The sequence below is a fragment of the Hypanus sabinus genome, chromosome 1 (assembly GCF_030144855.1).
Source record: "Hypanus sabinus isolate sHypSab1 chromosome 1, sHypSab1.hap1, whole genome shotgun sequence".
Lineage (NCBI taxonomy): Eukaryota > Metazoa > Chordata > Chondrichthyes > Myliobatiformes > Dasyatidae > Hypanus > Hypanus sabinus.
In genome coordinates, this window is record NC_082706.1 from 113988027 (window position 1) to 114004668 (window position 16642).

The 16642-nt window shown below is 43.4% G+C and overlaps 1 protein-coding gene across 8 annotated transcripts in view; it reads left to right on the top strand.

The window, feature by feature from the left end:
• Positions 1-16642, top strand: part of phf20l1 (PHD finger protein 20 like 1) — a 106825-nt gene that overhangs the window by 35229 nt on the left and 54954 nt on the right. For all 8 annotated transcript variants that reach the window (XM_059974739.1, XM_059974720.1, XM_059974765.1 and 5 more), the window contains 3 exons: positions 1071-1281; positions 9367-9498; positions 14492-14574. In XM_059974739.1, the coding sequence (XP_059830722.1) occupies positions 1071-1281; positions 9367-9498; positions 14492-14574 (426 nt within the window). The remainder of the gene's footprint in view (positions 1-1070; positions 1282-9366; positions 9499-14491; positions 14575-16642) is intronic.

Consider the following 16642-nt stretch of genomic DNA (forward strand, 5'->3'; position numbering starts at 1 on the left):
CTGGAACTGGTGGTCAAGGGTTAAAGATGTACGGTGAAATGTTTAAGGGGAGCATGAGACGAAGCTTCATCCCTCAGGGTGGTCAGAGTGTGGAATAATCTGCCAGTGCAAGTGGTGGATGTGATTTTGATTTCAACATTGAAAGAAATTTGTTGTTATTTCTTATATCCAATACATTTTGGGTAATACCGGAAATTAAATTTTTTTTGGGTGACTTGGTTTTTTCAAAAATTAAAAGTTCAAAGTTCAAACTAAATTTATCAAAGTACATATATGTCATCAGATACTACCCTGAGATTCTTTTTCTTACAGGTATTCACAGTAAGTATTAAGAAACACAATAGAATCAATGAGAAAAATACGCAGAACAAGATGGACAAACAACCAGTGTGCAAAGGACAGCAAACTATGCAACTTCCAAATGGGAAATAAAGCAAACAAAAGAATAATAATAAATAGGCAATAGATATAGAGAACATGAGATTAAGAGTCCTTGAAAGTGAGTCCGTAGGTTGTGGGAACAATTCAGTGTTGGGACGAGTGAAGTTATCCCCTCTTGTTCAAGAGCCTGATAGTTGAGGGATGATAACTTCCTGAACCTTATTCAGGTTATTAAGCTATCAAAAATATAATGATCTTTTTTCCTTCCAGTATCTTGAACATTAACGTCGTTTGTTATTTGCAAGTATTGTTCCAGTGCCGCTGTTCATTAAATAGTAAGATATTAAATATCAAAGCAGAGCCCAAATCTACTGACACCTGTGACATGTAGTTAGATTAGAGATTACCTTCTGATTTGGTGTTCAGGCAGTTACAGAGGCCTTTTGTTTTTACCTCTGCCAGTGTAACCTGTTGCTTCAGTGCTAACTAAATTTCTTGGTGAATGCTGTAACTTTGGAAATTAAGCTTGTTGAGACTCGAGGAGTGAAGCCCAATAATCTCTATTGAAATGTAACCAGGTTTAGTATGCTTGGACTTCCAGCATCTGCAGATTTTCTCTTGTTTATAGTATTTGGGATATGTTTTTAAAAAAATGTTGGAAATGGCTCTAATTGAGACTTCTATTACAGGATTGGTTAGCTCTTGTTAAAGCTGCTACAGCAGCTGCTGCCGCTGCAAAGAGTAAGCCAGTTGCTAAGCACCGAGTTAATAAAGAAAAGGAGGAGAGAAAAATGGGAAGAGGATCCCATTTCAAAAAGGAACGAAGGATATCAAATGCTAAAGTAAAAGAGGATGAAGCACAAAAAAATCAAGAAGAACCTGTAACTGTTGATATCTCAGGTTGGTATAACAGCAACTTGATTTTAATTAGCCACTTCTTTTTAGGAAGAATGTCCAAAAGTATGATAAATCTGCACTGTGCCCAATCTAGAATAATCTTTTCATAAGAATAGTTTCTAGAACTGATAAAGTCCAGTTGAATCTGTAACTAGTGGTCACAGGTTAAGGGTGAAAGGTGAAATGTTTAAGGGGAGCATGAGGTCAAACATGAGCATCACTTTTACTTCACATTCTAGTCTTAAAAATAAAATAACTGCTCCTATTTATAATTTTAGTTATTTTCTGCACATCTGGATGTCATTTTTAAACTCAGTATTTGTTTAGTTCACAATCATCTCTAGTTTTGTCCACATTGAGACTCGGGTTGTTGTTTTCGCACCTTTTGACTATCTTCTCTACCTTCTCTCTGTATGCCCACTCATCTTTGATGCTAGTGAGTCCAACCACTGTCATATCATCAGCAAACTTGATGATACGGTTTGAGCTGGATTTGGCAGCACAGTCATGAGACAGCACCAGACTGAGCACAAGACTCTGCAGGCTCAATGTGTTGGTACTTGTGATATTGCTGCCAACTTGGACTGACTGGTTCTTTCTGTATAGAAGTCTGATGTTCAGTTACAGAAAGGGGTGTTGAGTCCCAACGAAAGTTCCAGCCTCTGAGGGATGATCAAAAACAGTGAAGTGGGATGGAAAATTAAATTAAAATAAATCTTTGCAGACTGATATGTTCTTTTTCCCATTGACTTGTCTCTTTCCATGTTCACCCATGATGCATCTCATGCTCGCCACCATCTTGACAATGTCCTAGACCCAACCAGCTCATATTTGCCTTGGATACAGTTCTCTTCCTGTCCCCTACACCTCCCCATCTCAACACTTCTGTAGTTAATTAGAATGAGCTGAAGGTCCTTCGCATTCTTAAATGGAGGTTCCCAGAACTCTTAACATCATAAACCCCCTTAGCCTGACTGAAATCTTTTTTTTACTTTGGAGACTCATCTAAGAGATACCTTTGTCCCCTCAAGCATACCAGACCATGAAACCAACTGTGCATCTATTGAGGTTGTCAGAGTTTTAAATGACATGCTGAATCAGTGCAAACTTCTAAGAAATAGTGCTATTGTAGCGGTGTGCTACACGCAGTGCTAAAATAATGACACAGAGTCGGTAAACTGCAGTCAAAGATAACTTTATTCGAATTACACAGCTTTGCTTTTAAGCCTCCCTCAACCCGCCTCCCGTGGGCGCGGATGCTCCAAAAGACACGTACTCACAAACCCCTGTAGGCTATCTCCCTTAGCCGGAACGCTGGCTAATTGTGAGCCAGTTCGGATGTGCCAGGAAATGGGTCGCCACATTACCCCCCCCCCCCCCCCCCCCCCCAGAACCGGCGATACACCCCCCAATGTCCTCAGTCTGGGCCGGAACCTGTTTGGGAGGTCGGCCTCTGCGCCGCGGTGCCGGAAACTCGACCGGTTGCGCCAGGTCCACATGGGCCGGTTTGAGTCGGTCCACTGTGAAAACCTCCTCTCTCCCCCCAACGTCCAGCACGAACGTGGACCCGTTGTTCCGGAGCAACACAAACTTACAGTTCTGCAGGTCTTTGGGTACGCAGGTCGGGTTCTGCCCGTGCTGCGAAGTGGGTAAGGGGGCCAGGTGACCGAGCCTCTCGCGTAGTCGGCCCAGGACTGCTGCGGGTTCCTCCTCTTGCTCCCTTGGGGCTGGTATGAACTCCCCGGGGACGACCAGGGGTGCGCCGTACACCAACTCAGCCAACGAGGCGTGCAGATCGTCTTTGGGCGCCGTGCGGATGCCGAGTAGGACCCAGGGAAGCTCGTCCGCCCAGTTAGCTCCTCGCAGGCGGGCCATGAGAGCCGACCTCAGGTGACGGTGGAAACGCTCCACTAGCCCGTTCGACTGTGGGTGGTAGGCAGTGGTGTGGTGCAGCTGAGTCCCCAAAAGGCTGGCCATAGCAGACCACAGGCTGGATGTGAACTGGATGCCTCTGTCGGAGGTAATGTGGGCCAATACACCAAAGCGGGACACCCAGGTGGCGATCAGTGCCCGGGCGCAAGATTCGGAGGTGGTGTTGGCGAGCGGGATCACCTCTGGCCATCTTGTGAACCGGTCCACGATAGTGAGGAGGTGCGCTCCGCGAGACACTGGCAGGGGTCCCACGATATCCACATGAATGTGGTGGAAACGCCAGTGGGTGGGGTGGAACTGCTGCGGCAGAGCTTTGGTGTGCCACTGCACCTTGGTCGTCTGGCAGTGCATGCACGTTTTGGCCCATTCACTGACCTGTTTGTGGAGTCCGTGCCAAACGAACCTGCTGGAAACCATCCAGACAGTCGTCCGGATGGAGGGGTGCGCCAAGTTATGAATGGAGTCGAAAACACGTCGCCGGAACAAGGTGCCAGGACAATGGGACAGGGCTGGCCGGTGGCGACGTCACAGAGTAGGGTCCGCTCACCTGGGCCTATGGGGAGGTCCTGGAGCTGCAAACCAGAGACTGTGGTTCTGTAACTCGGGATCTCCTCATCTGCCTGCTGTGCCTCTGCCAGCGCCTCAAAGTCTACCCCTTGGGAAAGGGCATGAATGGTAGGGTGAGAGAGCGCATCCGCCACGACATTGTCCTTATCCGAGACGTGCCGGACGTCCGTTGTGTATTCAGAGATGTAGGACAGATGGCGCTGCTGGCGGGACGACCAGGGGTCGGACGCTTTCGTAAACGCAAAGGTAAGCGGTTTGTGGTCTGTGAACGCGGTGAAGGGCCGACCTTCTAAGAAGTACCTGAAATGCCAGATTGCCAGGTAGAGCGCCAACAGTTCCCGGTTGAATGCACTGTATTTGAGCTCAGGTGGCTGCAGGTGTTTGCTGAAAAACGCCAGGGGTTGCCAGCGACCCTCGATGAGTTGCTCCAGTACCCCACCGACTGCCGTGTTAGATGCATCCACTGTGAGGGCGGTAGGGATGTCCATTCTGGGGTGCACTAGCATCGCGGCGTTCGCCAAGGCTTCCTTCATTTGAATGAATGCGGCGGCGGACTCCTCGTCCCAGGTAATGTCCTTGCCCGGACCGGACAGCAGGGCGAACAGGGGGCACATGATCCGGGCAGCTGAAGGGAGGAAACGGTGGTAGAAATTGACCATACCTACGAATTCCTGAAGGCCTTTGATCGTGGTGGGTCGGGGGAAATGGCGGACCGCATCTACCTTAGCGGGCAGAGGGGTTGCCCCGTCTTTAGTAATCTTGTGGCCCAGGAAGTCAATGGTGTTGAGCCCGAACTGGCATTTGGCCGGGTTGATCGTTAGACCGTAGTCACTCAACCGGGCATAGAGTTGATGGAGGTGGGACAGATGCTCCTGACGACTGCTGCTGGCTATGAGGATGTCATCCAAATAGATGAACACGAAGTCCAGGTCGCGTCCCACCGCGTCCATTAACCGCTAGAACGTCTGTGTGACATTCTTCAGGCTGAACGGCATGCGGAGGAACTCGAAAAGGCCAAACGGGGTGATGAGAGCCGTTTTGGGGACGTCGTCCAGATGCATCGGGATTTGATGGTACCCTCAGACGAGGTCTACCTTGGAGAAGATCCGTGCGCCGTGCAGGTTTGCTGCAAAGTGCGGCACAGGGTAGCGGTCCGGTGTGGTAGCCTCGTTCAGCCTGCTGTAGTCACCACACGGTCTCCAGCCCCCTGTCGCTTTGGGCACCATGTGCAAGGGGGAGGCCCATGGACTCATGTGCAAGGGGGAGGCCCATGGGCTGTCGGACCGCCGGATGATCCCCAATTCCTCCATCCTCTTGAACTCCTCCTTCGCCGGTCGGAGCTTGTCCGGTGGAAGCCTTCGAGCACGAGCGTGGAGAGGTGGTCCCTGGGTCGGGATGTGGTGCTGTACGCCGTGTCGGGGCATGGCTGCTGTGAACTGCGGTGCTAGAATCGATGGGAAATCCGCCAGGACCCTGGTGAAGTCGTTGTCGGACAGCGTAATGGAGTCGAGGTGAGGGGCTGGCAACTGGGCTGCACCCAGGGAGAACGTCTGAAAGGTCTCGGCATGGACCAGTCTCTTCCTGGGCAGGTCAACCAGTAGGCTGTGAGCCCGCAAAAAAATCCGCACCCAGAAGCGGTTGGGCTACGGCGGCCAGTGTGAAGTCCCACGTGAACTGACTGGAGCCGAACTGTAGCGGCACTTGACAGGTGCCATAGGCCCTCAGGGGGGACCCGGTGCCCTGCTGCGGGTGTCGTAACTCGTCGGAGGTAAGACGCTGATCTCGGCACCGGTGTCGACCAAAAAGCGGCGTCCCGACCGCTTGTCCCACACATACAGGAGGCTATCCCGATGGCCAGCCACCGTAGCCAGCAGCGGCGGCTGGCCCTAGCGTTTCCCGGGAACTTGCAGGGCGGGCGACAACGGCGGGCTTCTGCACCCCACCGCTGGTGAGAGAAACACCATTGTTCGTTGGGCTCCCCACCCCTGCCTCTGGGGTTAGTGGGCTCTGCGGCCGGGACTGGACTGGTTTGCTGCTGGGAACGTGGCCGGGTGATCTGTGCGATGGACGCCCCACTCACCTTCTTGGCGTCCCACAGCAAGTCCGCCCGGGCTGCCACCTTCCGGGGGTCACTGAAATCCGCGTCGGACAGCAGCAGGCGTATGTCCTTGGGCAGCTGCTCTAGGAATGCCTGCTCAAACATGAGGCAGGGTGTGTGTCCGTCGGCCAGAGACAACATCTCATTCATTAAAGCCGATGGAGGTCTGTCTCCTAAGCCATCCAGGTGCAGTAAACGGGCAGCCTGCTCGCGCCGTGAGAGTCCGAAAGTCCTGAGGAGCAGGGCTTTGAATTCCGTGTACTTGCCGTCCGCTGGGGGAGACTGTACGAACTCCGCAACCTGGGCCGCTGTGTCCGGGTCGAGGGAGCTCACCACGTAGTAGTAACGTGTGTCCTCTGAGGTTATCTGCCAAACGTGGAATTGGGCTTCTGCTTGCTGGAACCATAGGTGAGGTTGTGGCGTCCAGAAACCTGGCAGTTTCAACGAAACCGCATGAACAGAGGCGGCGTCGGTCATCTCTGGTCCAAAAGTCGTTTGGACCGTCGGGGTCACCAATTGTAGCGGTGTGCTACACGCAGCTCTAAAATAACAACATGGAGTCGGTAAACTGCAGTCAAAGATAACTTTATTCGAACTAAACAGCCTTGCTTTAAAGCCTCCCTCAACCCGCCCCCCGTGGGAGCGGATGCTCCAAAAGACAGGTACTCACAAACCCCCGTAGGCTATCTCCCTTAGCCGGAACACTGGCTAATTGTGAGCCGGTTTGGATGTGCCAGGAAATGGTTCGCCACGCTATCGTGCTTTCTTTGAGATGGCATTTACACGTTAGTACCAGTTATTTCTCTGATATGATGATGCCAAGGAAGTTAAAGTTACTGACTCCCTTCTGTATCAATCCCCTAATAGAACTCTCTCATGATCTCTGACTTTTTTCACCTGTAGTTTAATCAGTTCTTTATTTTTGCTGACATTTAACGAGCGGTTGTTGATGTGGCACTACTCAACCAGTTTTTTAATCTCCCTCCTATTTGCCGATTCATCATCTTTGGTTTGACCAACAACAGTAGTATCATCTGCAAACTTAAATATGGCATTGGAGCTAAGCTTGGCCACACAATGTCCAGATATAAAGTGAGTCAAGCAGGGGTCGAAACACATATTCTTGTGTTGCACCTGTGCTGATGTTGCCAAACTGTACTAGCTGGGGTCTGCCAATGAGGAATACAGGGATCCAGTTGCACATATGACTGTGTGGCCAGGCATAGCTGAAATACCATCTATAAATTTGCTGGCAATATAACCATTGTTGGTAGAATCTCAGGTGGTGACAAGAGGGTGTACAGGAGTGAGCTTTGCCAACTAAGTGGTGCCGCAGCAACAACCTGGCACTCAACATCAGTAAGACGAAAGAGCTGATTGTGATTGTAAGATGAAGGAACACATACCAATCCTCATAGAGGGATCAGAAGTGGAGAGACTGAGCAGTTTCAAGTTCTTAGGTGTCAAGATCTCTGAAGACCTAACCTGGTCCCAACATATCGATGCAGTTATGAGGAAGGCAACACAGCGACTATACTTCATTAGGAGTTTGAGGAGATTTGGTATGTCAACAAATACACTCAAAAACTTCTATAGTTGTACCATGGAGAGCATTCTGACAGGCTGCATCACTGTCTGGTATGGAGGGGCTACTGTGCAGGACCGAAAGAATCTGCAGAAGGTTGTAAATTTAGTCAGCTTCATTTTGGGTATTAGCCTACAAAGTACTCAGGACATCTTCAGAGAGCAGTGTTTCAGAAAGGCACTGTCCGTTATTAAGGACCTCCAGCACCCCAGGCATGCCCTTTTCTCGCTGTTACCATCAGGTAGGAGGTACAGAAGCCTGAAGACACACACTCAGCGATTCAGGAACAGCTTCTTCCCCTCTGCAATCTGATTTCTAAATGGGCATTGAATCTTTGGACACTACTTTTTTAAAATATACAGTGTTTGTTTTTGCACATTTTTAAAAATTATTCAATATATGTAATTGACTTACTTAGCAAACATGTGGAAATCTGCAGATGCTGGAAATTCAAGCAACACACACACAAAATACTGGCCAGGCAGCATTCGTCAGGATGAAGGGTCTCGGCCCGAAATGTCAACAGTGCTTCTTCCTATAGATGCTGCCTGGCCTGCTGCGTTCCACCAGCATTTTGTGTGTGTTAATTGATTTACTTGTTTTTTATTATTACTTTATTATTATTATTATTTTTCTTTCTGCTAGGTTATGTATTGCATTGAACTGCTGCTGTTAAGTTAAGAAATTTCATGTCACGGGCTGGTGATAATAAACCTGATTCTGAGGGAGTTATCAAGGTCTAGCTCTTGGAGCTTTGTCATTAGTTTCGAGGGGATGGCCATGTTGAGTGCTGAGCTGCAGTCATTGCAGAGCATCCTGATGTTTGCATCTTCAGTGTCCAGATGTTCCAGAGCTGAGCGAAGGCCCAATCAAAAGGCATCTGTTGTTGACCTGTTGTGCCAGTAGGAAAATTAGAGCAGATCGGATCTAAGCCCATGAACATGGTTCAGTCCGCCGACTCAAGCGAGCCTAGTAGCTGCTCCTTTGCCTCCAGTGATCTTTTTTGTGTTTTCTTCTAGTATCTTGCTCTTCGTATCTTGCTCTTTTTTCCTGGCCTATAAGCAGGTAGGAGGAAGATAGCCAGATACGCAGATTTACTGAAATACAGTCGAGGGATAGAACAGTAAGCATTCTTAATGATAGTGTACTACTGCTTGACTGCGTTGTATCCTCCGGTGCTGCAGGTAATGCACTGATGGTAGTTAGGCAGAGTGTTCTTCAAACTAGCCTGATTGAAGTCCCTAGCAAGGATGAGAAAGGCACCAGAGTTGGCAATTTCTTGTTTGTTAATCCTGGCACTCAATTTATCGACTGCTAACTTGGTAGCTGCTTTTGGCAGATTGAGGTCAATGTGGAAAGGAAGCATTGGATTGATCTTGGTGTAGGTTAAAAGGTCAGCACAAAATCATGGTGGAGGGACATGTACTATCCTGTATTATTCAATGTTCTGTGTTCATGATCCTTAATTTTGTAATTCTCAGAATTCTTTATTTTTGCCTTGTTCTCTCATAACTTTAAATTTAATTTCAGCTGCCTTCTAATCTTTCATAGGTCTTCCCTTCTGTTCCCTTTTCCTTTCTCTATATTTTATGACTTGCCAAAACTGGTTCTGGATTTGGTTTTAAAAATGAAATTACGTGAAACATTAATTCTGTTTGTCTCTCCACCGATGTAGCCTAACTCAGTGTGTATGGTATTCTCTGATGTTACTGCCTTTGTTTGGATAGTTCATTGTTTTAAGTTATTGACACAAGACTTAATGATTGAAATTGGGTGGCTCATCAGGTCAAAGATCCTGTTCCTATAAACTATGTTCATTTAAGCAAAAGTTGAATTTGAAATAATGTAACTGTGTAGTGGCATGTCCAGATGTGAATTTTAATGATTTTTCATTTTTATTAACCAGGAAACTCTGAGCCATTGATCCTTGAGCCAAAGCAGAATTCCGCACAAGCAGAGACATCAGGAACTAGGAAGAGGAAGGCCAGTGTTATCTGTTCATTTCAAGCAAAAAGAGCACGTCTCAACAAAATCACAGGTTGGAATTGAGTTGAAAAGTCACATCATGTTGGCACAAATATATCTTTGATGAATCCTCTAGCTAAGAGAATCACACAGGTAGATGGGATATGCCCCAGTCTTTAACAGATATAAGAGATGAAATTGCTGAGGCCTTGACCAATAGCTTTTACACAGACAAGGTTCCAGAGAACTGGTGAGTAGTTTAAGATTGTTTGATTATTTAAGAAGGGAGATGGGGATAATCCTGGAAGCTGTGTCAATGCAGAGTACAGTGAGTTTCATGTCAGTTGTAGGGAAGTTACTGGAGAGTCAGACAGCATGGCTTTTTAAGGGGCAAGTTGTGTCTTACTAACCTGCATGAGAGTTTTGAGGAGTTGATGAAACCTTTCCAGGCTAAAGTGATTTCAGTGTCAGGACAGCCCATGACTGTTGCAGCCAAAATTTCTTTACCACCTTAAAAATTCTGATAAGTTAGGAAGAAGTTCACAAGGGGCTTCTGGTTTGTTAGGCTTTTTTCTTCTTCATGAAGACAAGCACATTTGTATGCAGAACACCAGATTCCTTTCCTTTATTCACAATGGTAAATTATGGAGGGGGTGGTGGTAGAAGATTAGTGCAGTAGTGATAGAGAATTACATAGGAGATTCCATGGTTGTGAAAGGTATGTTGCCTTCCAGGTGCCAGGGTCTCTGATCGGGTTCACAGCATTCTACTGGGGAAGGAAGAAAATCCAGAAGTCGTGATATATACTAGTACTAACACCATACGTAGGAAAATGGATGAGGTCCTGAAGAGAGAATATGGGGAACTAAGTAGAAAGCTGAAAAGCAGGATCTCAAAAGATCTCTGGATTGCTGCTTTTGGCATATGCCATTGATGTTAAGAATAGGATGATTTGGCAGATGACTGCATTGCTAAGGAATTGTTAAGGGTAGGGGTTAGAGTATCAGATGTTTGCATCTTTGGGAGTTCTTCCAAGGAAAGTATAACATGTACAGGGTGGGTTCAGGGTGGGTTTAAACTAATTTAGCAGGAGTATGGAAACCAGAGTGACAAGGCAGAGGATTGATGCAGTGTGTGGTGAGATTGTGAGAAAGGAGAAGCAGATTAGAGTCAGTGGGATGGGTTGAAGTGTTTCTTTAAATAGTAGGTTCAACAGTTTGATAAAAAATAGCACAGAGTAAAGGAGACAGTGCAGGAGAGGTTGCAAAATTCTCCAGAATAAATAAAAAGACAAAAGTTTAGAAAAAGGATAATAATTTAATCTGGTAGCATGGGGACAAAATACTCAAGGATGATGAAACATAATGGTGTTGTATTTAAATGCATGGAGTATATGGAATAAGGTAGATGATCTTGTAGCACAGTTAGAAATTGGCAGGCATGATGTTGTGGGCATTACTGTGGTGTGGCTGAAAGATGGTCATGGTGCTCAACATCCAAGGACACACAAGGTATTGAAAGAACAAGCAGATACGTAAAGTGCATAGGCTGGTTCTGTTTTGGGGAAAACATAAATTAAATCCTTTGAAAGAGGTGACCTAGGATTGGAAGATGTTGAGTCCTTGTAGGAAGAGTTAAGAAGCAGCAAGGGTAAAAAGATACTAGTGGGAGTTAGATATGGGTATCTGAACGGTAGCTGGGATGTGGAGTATGAATTACAACAGGAGATTGAAAATACATGTAAAAAGTGTAATGTTATGATAGTCATGGGGAAAATTTCAATATGTAGGTAGGTTGGAGAAAATCAATCTGAAGAGAAGCAATTTGTTGAATGCCTACAAGGTGGCTTTTTAGATCAGCTTATGGTTGAACCCATTTGGGAAGAGGCAATTCTTAAATGGGTGTTAGGTAATGAACCAGATTTGCTTAGGGAGGTTAAGGTAAAAGAACCCTTTAGAGGCAGTGATCATAATATGTTAGAATTCATCCTGAATCTTGAGTGTGACAAAATAAAATTTTATCAGTATTACAGTGGAGTAAAGGGAATTACAGAGGCTTGAGAGGTGAGTTGGCCAAAGTTGATTTGAAGGGGGCACGAGCAGGGATGATGGTAGAGCAGCAAAAGCTGGAGTTTCTGGAAGCAGTTTGGAAGGTGCAAGATAGATACATCCATAGAAGTAATATTCTGAAGGAAGAATGAGGCAACCATGGCTGGGAATGGAAGTCAAGACAGCATAAATAGAAAAGAGAGAGCAAAAATCTGTGGCGAACTACAGGATTGGAAAGGTTTTAAAAATATATCGAAGACAGCTACAATTGCTATAAAGATGAAGGTAAGCTATCCAATAACATAAAAGAGGATCCCAGAAGTTGTTTCAGATACATAAAGAGTAAAAGAGATGCAAAAGTGGATTGCTTTAAAAGGACACTCGAGAGGTAGTAATAGGGAACAAAAATGGCTGATGAACTGAAAAATTTTGTGTTAGTCTTCACTGTGGAAAATGCCTACAATATACCAGAAATTTGAATGTGTTGGAAGAGAAGCGAGTCTAGTTGCCATTACCAAGGAGAAAGTGCTGAAATATCTGAAGGTAGCAAAGTCACCTGAACCAGATGACTATACCTTAGACTTCTGAACAAGGTCATTTCAGAGATTGTGGAAGCATTAGTAATTGTTTTAGTAATCAGTTAGTAGTTTCAGGAATCACTATATTCTCAAAGAGTTCCACAGGACAGGTAAACTGCAAATGTCACTCTTTAAGAAGGGAGGGAAGCAAAAGCAAGAAATTATAGGCCAGTTTCGTGGATGGTAAGATGTTGGAGTCCATTAATAAGAATGAGGTTTGGAGTATTTAAAGTCTTATGATAAAACAGGCCAAAGTCAGCATGGTTTCCTTAAGGAGAAATTTTGCTTTGTCAAATCTGCTGGAATACTTTGAGGAAAACACAGGCAGGATAGACAGAGGTGAGCCAGTGGATGTGGTTTACTTGAATTTTCAGAAGGCCTTTGACAAGGTGCTGAACATGAGGCTGCCTCAGAATAAAGGGATGTCCATTTAGAATAAATGAGGAATTTCTTTAGCCAGAGGCGGTGAATATGTGGAATTAATTTCCATGGATGACTGATGGCCAATTCATTTGGTACATTTAAAGCGGGGTTGATTGGTTCTTTTTTAGTATGGGTGTCAAATGTTATGAGGAGAAGGCTGGAGAATGTGGTTAAGAGGGGTTATAAATCAACCATGATGATGGAATGGCAGTGTAGACTCAATGGGCTGGATGGCCTAATTCTGCTTCTATACCTTATAGTCTTATGAGTTTGTCTTTGTATTGATCATTCTGTCAAATGTGTTTGAATTCCCACTTCCCAGTTGGTATTCCTTTGTACATTTTTACTATTCTACCTTAATGTTTGCCTTGTCATATGATAAGTATTCTCCCTCTCATATGGCAAGCAGCCTGCAGGCTGCCTGTTGGACTCTCTCATAATTTAAAAATATTTAGATATACATTTGTATCCTTTGTTTGCTTTTTGCTTAGCTTTTTGACCAGAGGCCAACACTTACTGTTTAGCTTTTGTTATTCATTTCTGCAGTTGGAGATTAAATTGAAAGGATTCTGAAGTGGCTGTAGTTGCTGCAAACTGGAACTAGAAACAAACTGCTGGCGGAGCTTGGTAGGGAAGGCAGCACCTGCAGACGGAAATTAACTTCAACAGTCCTTTATCCTCCACAGATGTTGCCTGACCTGTTGATTCTTCCAGCAGTTTAATATGTTTAAGATTGATTTAATTATGTGACCCGGCCATAGTTCACTTTGTACATTCAGAAGTGTTTAATAAATTTTTGAATGTTTAAAGTATTGATATATTGGGTCAGTATAGTGAAGTAAAAGCTTGGCCGTGAACTTATTGAATGGCTCAACTGATCTGAGGGAACAAGTGGATTACTCTATATTAATTGTTCTGAAATTGTTAACTGAATACAAAATTAAACAGGAGCTGCAAGTATGCCATACAGATTACTTGAAGATACACCAAAACATTGGAATTAAAATTATATTAATCACAATTACGAGGAATATTTGTATAGATTACAGTAGCTTGATCAGTTGGTCAATGTCATATAGTTTGAGCAACCTGTTATGTAGACCATGGTGTACAACTTTGTGAATCACAATTATGTTCGTAGCCATGTATTCTTTGCCTTATTTTGAAGCAGCAACATTCTTTTTGTGTAGAAATTCCAAAATCACAGTCATAATAAAAGGTAATCACTAATAAATGTATCAAATAATTCAGGATAAACTTCTTAACCCACATTATTGCCTTCTCCATTGTCAGTGTAGTTAAGGCACATAGTGCAAGCACAAAAAAAATGCAATAGAGAAGTACATGAAGGAAATTGGGTGGTGAAATGGTGTTATGTCATGTTGAACACAAATAGGAGCATACTTTGGATTGTAAGGGCAACTTTTGCTTTGCAAATTCTGTGTAATCTACAGAAACTAGGTTGTTCTCTATCCAGATTTCTAAGTAAAATGTGAACAATTAAAAATAATCTATTAAAAAGTTAAAGACTCATTACAAATTTGGTGAACCTAATATGTTACACAATTTTTAAAAGCTTTTAATTATACACAACGATAACCATTCTATTGTGATCAAAAAAGTCTTAAATTTTGTCACTTGCTGTAAACTGTAGCTCTGTATCATTTGTTAGTGAATTTCTTTTAACTTTTGTTCCACTAATAGTTTATTATTTACTGCTGTCTAGAATAAAAGTGTTGCAGTTGATAAAACTAGCTTTTTGAGACATTTTTCACATCCATCAACATTAGAAAGCTAAACTGCTGAATAAATATTTGCTGTTTTTGAAAGGTTTGTTTCTAATGACATAATACTAGACTCTTTTGTATTCCTAAATGGATATTGAGTGAGAATCTAATGGGCAAAGCCCTTATATTCTAGCATTCATCAGCAGTTGCTTGAGATGAAAAACTTCTTGCACTGTCATATTTGTTCACTTCTAGCAGTGATATTGTTTGGTAAATTATCTATTCTGTAGGCCTTTTAGCGTCAAAAGCTGTGAGTGGTGATGGTTCTGAATTGCTAGAAGATAGGATTGGAAGCCACCCTGTGCCTGATCAGGTATGAAATTGTTTCTATATCTACTTTAGATAGGTGCAGAGATATTGAGGTAGGAATGGGATCATGATGTGAAATTTGAGTTTTAAAAGCCCTTAGATTTTTGAGTGACTAGCAATAAATGCTTGATATTTTAAATATCTACTGCTATATTTAGTGTTTTTTTCATTCACTGAACAGACAATACATCAATTTATTGCAGTTGCTTGATTTATATCACGCCTTGAGAGTGAACTTAAAGACTGAAATGACAATATAATTCTCTGTGATTGTTCTGTCATTTAGTGAGATGATGACCGATCTGCAACATAACATCACGTGTCCGCCTCTTTTCCAGATTTTTTCATGCATTTAACACAAAAAATTCTCATTTGATTTTAATATTAGATTGTTGAAGTATTTTACAACTATGTTCAGTTTTAGATGAAATACTGTCTTCATCTTCAGTACAAAAAGTTCTTAATTTGATTCTGTGGGGGCGAGGGGGTGGGGGTGCTAGCATGGGAGAATGCACATGCATTTTCTTTAATTTACGGCAAAACGATATGCTTTTATGCACTTTCATTGCCTCAGCATTTTACAGCTCATGGAGTCTTTTCTCAGTCTGAATTTTCCTCAAAGTGTTTTTCTTAATTCCTTTCTATTCCTTCCAAGGAGTAATTTAAATCTATCTCCTGAAGTTATCGATCCCTTTGTTTCTCATAATTTAACATACATAATTAAAGCAAAGCAAGTAACCTCCTTGATAATCTTGCCTTAGTACTGTTTTCACATCTTTACTGGAAAGTGATGACCAGAACTGTGCACATTATGGTAGCTGTGGCATAACTGATGCTTTATATAATTGTGTGTGCTTTCTGGTTATAAAAACAAGTACCCTTGATGCCTTATTAACTTCCTTGTATCTCTGTACTCCTGCTTTCTTAAGATCTGAGGAATACACACTCAGTTTCTTTACATTGTTTTTTATGCTCCCTTTTATTATGTTTGCCTTCATTAAATACTCGGCATTAAATGGCAAATTAAAAATTAATGCCCCCCTTCTTCCCTTGCCTATCATATTCATTACTGGAGTCCATGATTTCCTTCTAAAAATTTACACTGCTAAATTTTGTATCATTTGCCTCATGTCCCCCAAAAGTTCTGGGTTCTGGATTATTAATAAAAATAACATAAAAACAAGAGATCAAATAAAAGCAGAACTGAACAGTGTTTTATTACTAAAACTACCATTATTTTTCCAACTGAGCCAGATTCAAAATAAATCTGCTACTTCCCATTGAATCCATTGGGTGTCACTATTATAGCCAATATGTATGTATGATTTTGTTAAAAGTCTTATATTCATGGAGAATACATGCATCATATGCACTGCCTTCCTTGCATCTTAACAGAAGTACTTATCAAATATAAGGTTCCCTAACATTCTTTGATTAATTTGTCTTTTAAAATACTAATTAATGCTAACCCTTTGGGATTTTTTCCAGCAATTGACTCTTGAAAAACGTTAACCTGACTTGTATGCAGTTTCATGGTCCAAATCTTTCTTGCCTTTTAAATAACAATGGTTATAGTTTTCCATTCTTTTGCTACTGTCTCTGCAACTGGAAAGTGATAATGGAGCTTTGGCATTTACCTGTTCTGAGTCTGGCCTGCACAATATCAGGGTCTAGTGTTAAATCTACTTTTAAAGGACAAAGACATTTTTCCCCATCTGTGTTTATCATTCACAAGATTTCTTATGTTTCCTCAATGTCAATGTCAGAAATCCTTAACCTATCTGGAAACTGACAAAGTATTCATGAGGAAGAAACAAGAGGAACTCTGCAGATGCTAGAAATCAAAGGAACACACACAAAATGCTGGAGGAACTCAGCAGGCCAGGCAGCATCTACAGTCGGAGTATAGTCGGCGACTTAGGCTGAGGCACTTCATCAAGACTGAAAAGAAATTAAAAGTCAGAATAAGAAGGTGGGAGTAGGAGATGAAGTAGTACCTGGTAATAGATGATAGGATGTTAGATGGAACCAGGAGAAAGGGAGGGGTGAAATAAAGAGCTGAGACCTCAACT